The sequence below is a fragment of the Trachinotus anak genome, unplaced genomic scaffold (genome assembly GCF_046630095.1).
Source record: "Trachinotus anak isolate AG129_WGS33_773 ecotype Australia unplaced genomic scaffold, CSIRO_AGI_Tana_v1 ptg000003l, whole genome shotgun sequence".
In the NCBI taxonomy this organism is placed as follows: domain Eukaryota; kingdom Metazoa; phylum Chordata; class Actinopteri; order Carangiformes; family Carangidae; genus Trachinotus; species Trachinotus anak.
In genome coordinates this window covers 22052851-22058483 of record NW_027273854.1, presented here as the reverse complement: position 1 = coordinate 22058483, position 5633 = coordinate 22052851, and the positions used below count along the sequence as shown (strand labels likewise).

Below are 5633 nucleotides of genomic sequence, written 5' to 3'. Positions count from 1 at the left end.
TGAGTGAAAGTGTGTGAGCTCAGGTGCGGTCGACGCTGATTGGACCGTTTGGACGGTGAGTTCAGCGTCTCAGGTGGTTACCGAGAGGGCGGAGCCTCCAAGGTTCAACCGTAGAGGAGCGGGGCGTGTGCGGAAGAGACATTGGAGAAATATATAACTTAGAAATAATAAATAAATACAAATGAATTAATACAAATATATGTAAATAATAATGACACATACAAATAAATAGTAAGTATATAAATATAAAGTATGGAGTATCTTTGGTAATACTGAGATAATACTGTCCTGGACCCAAGTGTAAATTTTAGCAGCCATATAAATTAGGGGCTCATGTTCCTGGTGATGTTAACAAAATCCAGCTACCAGTACCTCTACAGTTTACTCATTAACATGATATATCCAACATATTTAATCCATATAAATATAGAAAATGAGGAAATCTAATTATGACATGTGGTATTATGAGGAATTAACAGTCCATGCTCAACCTGCAAATAGTCTGAATAGGACTGAATAAAACAACATTTAACATTTTAAAGCTTGAAACATGCTTATGTGTGGGTTTTATTACATTTGAACAGAATACTGTTTCCCTTTGTTTTCAGTCTTTTAGGCTAAGCTATCCAGTTGTACAGCCATGAGACTGGTATCCTCTCTGCAAGAAAGCAAGCAAAGAAGTTTATTTTCCTAATTGTTAACCAAGTAACAATTTAAATTGTTGTGTTGAAATACTCTTTGACTGGCAGTGCAGTGATGCAAGAACTAGATCTGGAAATGTGTGTGTGTGTGTGTGTGTGTGTTTTTTTGTTTTTTTTTTTTACTTATCCTGTCTTACATGCTTTATAATAGCCATGGCCTTACTCAGTAGCTGAATATAGGAAACATTATCTTGACAAATCTTGACAAATGTCATCAATTCACCACAATAAGATGAAACATTAAGTGATAACCATTTATTGTGTAATCTTACATTCCACTTTCTGGCTAATATCACATTCAATTGATTTTGCAGCACATAGCTTAACTTCAGTCCCCAGACAGTCGAGGGGAAAACACTGTCGGCACATTCACAAACACACAATACAGACACACATTCACTTTCATATCACAGCATTACATTGGACACACACATGGTGTTTTTCACATCTTCAAGCTGAGGTAAAAGCACAGCCTTTTCTTTTGCTCTCTCATGTGAGCATTTACACAAGTCATTGACTTTTACATCGGGTCTGACAGCAAGACGAACGGCACATTTACAGAGTTGAGATGTTTGCTTTAAGAGTAGATACAGTCTTCACCTCTGCAAAAAATGAATACATCGAACTCCAGAACACAAAAACTTCTATATTTACATCTCCTCTCACAGAGGGCAGACTGCCATGCAAACATGTCCTGTATATGGGCCACGTTGCATTCTGATATAGACTATTAGTAGTTATAATATGTTGGAGCTTTTCCCCTTTAGCACACTGGCTCATAGCTACATACTACAACCTAATAGGTTATTATTAAACCACTCAGTTATATTTCAAAACATATTGGAACATGTTGTTTCCCATTTTTAATCACTTCACACAAACGAAGGTGGCTCCAGTCCCACCTGCTAGAAAAGAGATCCTTTTTCATCTGGGACCTTTTAACACTGAATTCTGATCAGGATGAAAAGCTGCCATGTTCAGTACTGATCCTTTTGGCAAGTGACAGAGCATCCCTTAAAAAGAAATAGACACCATTTCCCCTCTCTTCCTCCCTTAAATCTTATTGACGCTGTTTTTCTCCGAGCTATGAAAGGAGGTGATATCCCAGCGGATCGAGCGAAACGTGCTTCCCTTCAAACTGGCCTGCCTTTTAGTGATGTGGTAGATCTTCCTGAGGATGGCACGTCGCAGTAGGATGTACACCCAAGGGTCCAGGATCTGGTTACATGTTGCCATCCTGACACCAGTTACCATCAGCCCCCTGTAAGTGTCCCGGTCAGTGCCTAGGGAGCCACTGTAGGACCGTGTGGCTGACATCAGTCCAAAGACCTAAAAAAATATTATATATAAATATATAAATTATCTTGTAATAACAATAAACTCACAAAATATTATGTTAGTTGATATTTTCTGTAGTAAAGAGAGTTTTAGTTGTGCTAATTTTCAATATTGCTTTTTCAAGTTCACACCCTGAAAAAGACAATTTTACCAACGGAAAGGGGAAAAAGTATTTCCAGGCATTATATCGTATAATTGCATAGGAAAATACAGACAGCTCCTGTAAAGGAGGAATTATTGTGGAATTATTGTGAAATTCAAAACTTCCAGTTTCCTGTGGTTCCCTTAATAGCTTGCTGTAGTGCAAAGGCGCTTCTTAGTTTTTCCTGTCAAACTGCACCGTGCAGAGATACAGTTAAACATGGTATAAACAGTGTCTGATCAGTGTCTATTAGTTTTCATGCTAATCACTTTGTGTTTGGTAATTAAGAGTGAGTCAGCTGCTAATAACCGGAATTACTGGTCAGTCAAATGATGATGTGGAGATACTTTGGCAACCTAATCAGCAAATGGCTTCATCTGTCATGAGTGAGCATACATTTCAAACATGAATAAATAATGAATGTCTTTGAAGAACACAGTGCTGCAAGATTTATGTCCTCTAATTTTAATAAATCCATTCTGCTCTTATTAATGGTATAATGTTTATAATGGTGTATTGACATGTTTGTCTACCTTTTAAATCATACATCATATGATATTAATAGTACTAATCAGAGTTGTTTGTGATTTCCTAAATTTTGAAGTGATATTCATTTTCCCCACGCAAACACTGATCTGTGATCAAAATCAAATCAATTATGGTATCAATATCTCAACATTTATAAACCGCTTTTTAATATAGATAAATATCTGTTACAGTATTTCCCCCAAACTCACCAGCAGAGGGCTCCAGCAGATGCAGGAGGTGACCATGATGCCAACCAGCTGAACAACCATCTCCGTGTCATGGGACCTGGCTGAACGGCGTTGGGAGCAGGACCTCTTCTTTAGCCGGGCTCTCATTAGCGTGATCCCGCTGATGGTGTTGCACACGAAGGCCGAGGCCAGAGAGCTCAAAGCCAGTCCAGAGAACAGAATCATGAAGGCCAGATCTGTTGCTTGAGTGTCCTCCATCACCCTGATAAAGCACCATGTCCCTGGGTACTGAAAGGTGTAGGCACCCAGACTAAAGAAGGGCAGGAGGGCCACGAACAAAGCCAGCAGCCAGATGAGGGTCAGTGCCATCTTTGTCCGTGCTGTGGTCACCAGACGTGCATGAAGCAAAGGCCTTGTGACGCCCAGGCAGCGCTCGGCAGCCATAGCGCAACCCAGGAAAAGTGAGCACAGGCCAAAGAACACCATGCAACCTCCTAAAACCAGACAAGAGGCGTCTGAATCCACAGGACCGCCTCTAAAGCTGGAGGCAGTATCCGATGTGGACCCAGTGCCTGCCGAGTACCTTCTCATTACGAGGGCTCCATTGATAACATGTCCAGCCAGATCTGTAGCCACCAGGGAGCTGGCAAAGAGCAGGAAAGTGGCTTTCGACCGCCGACGGAAGCGGTTGTAGGCCTTGGCAAGAATGATGAGGGCCACAATGTTGAACAGGATGCCCAGGGTCATGGAGATGCCAGCAGCTGTGGGGTTGCTCGATGTAGTGTTATTCGCCATAGCCTCCACCTCAGGCCCCTGCACCACGGTGGTGTGGTTATAGAGGGGAGAGGAGGCAATAATACCTGAGGAGTTGTAGTGCTGCATCGCCAGCATCACTGCTGAGCTCTGGGCCTGATGTGGTTCCTCTGGCTGAGAAGATACTGAGAGGGGAAAGAGGCTGGATCAGCATGATGACTGACAACACACTGTATGACAGGTATTCAGGTGGTGTGGGGGGCGTTAGGGGTGAATGCTTGGGAGCATTATTCATTTTAAGAGACAACTGCAACAGGCTCCCCCCAATATCTCAGTTTGATTAATCTATTAAATCCCAGTATCTTTGATCAATCACATGGTAAAATTGGAAATTGGCAACTGTAAAATGAATGAATAAATAAAAGTTAAACATTCCAGCAACTTTCTTTTTTTGGACAGAGCGCTAATAATAAAAAGCTTGTTTTTACTGCTACTGAATGACTGGCAGCTCTATGTGCACCAAGGGCTTTGAGCGCTAATATTTTTACAACACCCCAAATTCAAAATAAAAAATAAATGTCGGTAATATTAAATTACTTTATAACTAATGTACAAGGTGAGTTTTTAGCCCAATGCTTCCCTCGCCTTAATAACTTCCATACACTTCCTAAAAGGTTTTCAAATATTATATGAACATCTCACTGGGAGATGTCTTCAAATAACCGGTTTCATTATCGTCGTCTCTAAAGCCTCCTCAGGACAGAGTGATTCATCTTTAAAACACTACAAATCAGTTCTCAGCGCTCTCTGAGGTTTTGGTACAAGGAGGTTCACTCTCTCTTCATACAAGGCAGCAGGGGAAGTCTGAACAAGTTCTGACAGTTTCTGTTGACACTCAGTGCATTCCTCAGAAAATACGGTTAATGCAGCAGCACAGTCCTATAAAACTCACACAACACAACACAACGCACTGAGAGCCAAGACAGACTGGTGGAGCAGATTTAAAATCAGTATGTGCATAAGCATAATTATTGGTGAAACTTGTTCCTTCACGTAAATGAATGATCTAGCTGACCGCTAAATTGTCTTCAGAAGTGATATTACATGAAAACCATTTCCTTTCCTTTGTATGTACTAATTCTATATATATATATTTTTCCTTTACTGAAGCATTGTTATTAATTGCCTTTAATTCTTACATTGATTTTTTTATTCTTGCTTAGACTTACTGATGTTTTCCTATTTGGGGCATGTCATTTGAATGTTATGCTGTATGGCTGCCAGAAAAGGTCTTAAAGGTTGTTAAAAGCCTGAAAAAACTCAATAAAGAAATGATGATGAAAATAGATAATGAGACCTGATGACAGCCAAACATTATCTTTGTAACCCCAAACAATTTAAAGGAGCATTTCCCTTCCTACTACCACATTATTATAGTTGATGTGAAAGCATTTCTTTTTCCTTTTCTGTTAAATGTTTTAATGCTTTAAAGTGGACGTTCTCATTTTAACATTTTAACATAAAAAAAGATAATAAAAAGACAATTGCACCTATAAAGGGCACACCTTTGGTCCTTTAAATGTACCTTTAGATAAAGGATATTTAACCTACCTTTGGAATAAGAAATCCATGAAGATGATCAGTGTCGCTTTGATTTTGAAAATTACTCATAACTGAAGCTGAAAAATAAATAAATCCAGTTTGTTCTTGATATCTGTCTTTTATTTTTCCAAGGTGAGCAGACTCCTTCACCTGAACTGTTTCGTCATTATGCAATGCAAACTCCTCTCCTAGAACAAGCAGCTTCCCTGTTACACTGCACAAGCATGTCCTCTGAATCTCTGACTGCTGCTCGCTGCTTTTATACACTGGAGCTGCACTGTGCTCACATCCCCTCTGGGTGTCTCAGTCGCTGAGAACCAGTCATTTCCTGGCGGCAGAGCGAAGTGAAAGAGCCACTCAGCGAGATCCTTGAGAGGAATA

General features: G+C 40.2%; 1 protein-coding gene across 1 annotated transcript; it reads right to left on the bottom strand.

Moving 5' to 3' along the window:
* Positions 1-941: 941 nt before the first annotated feature.
* LOC139618553 (prostaglandin E2 receptor EP1 subtype-like) lies at positions 942-5485 on the bottom strand. The gene is made up of 3 exons (XM_071474558.1): positions 5262-5485; positions 2919-3835; positions 942-2030 (listed from the first exon to the last, which is right to left on the bottom strand). The coding sequence occupies exons 2-3, from the start codon at positions 3786-3788 to the stop codon at positions 1755-1757; spliced, it is 1146 nt and encodes a 381-aa protein (XP_071330659.1). The 5' UTR covers positions 3789-3835; positions 5262-5485; the 3' UTR covers positions 942-1754.
* Between the last annotated feature and the right edge of the window lie 148 nt (positions 5486-5633).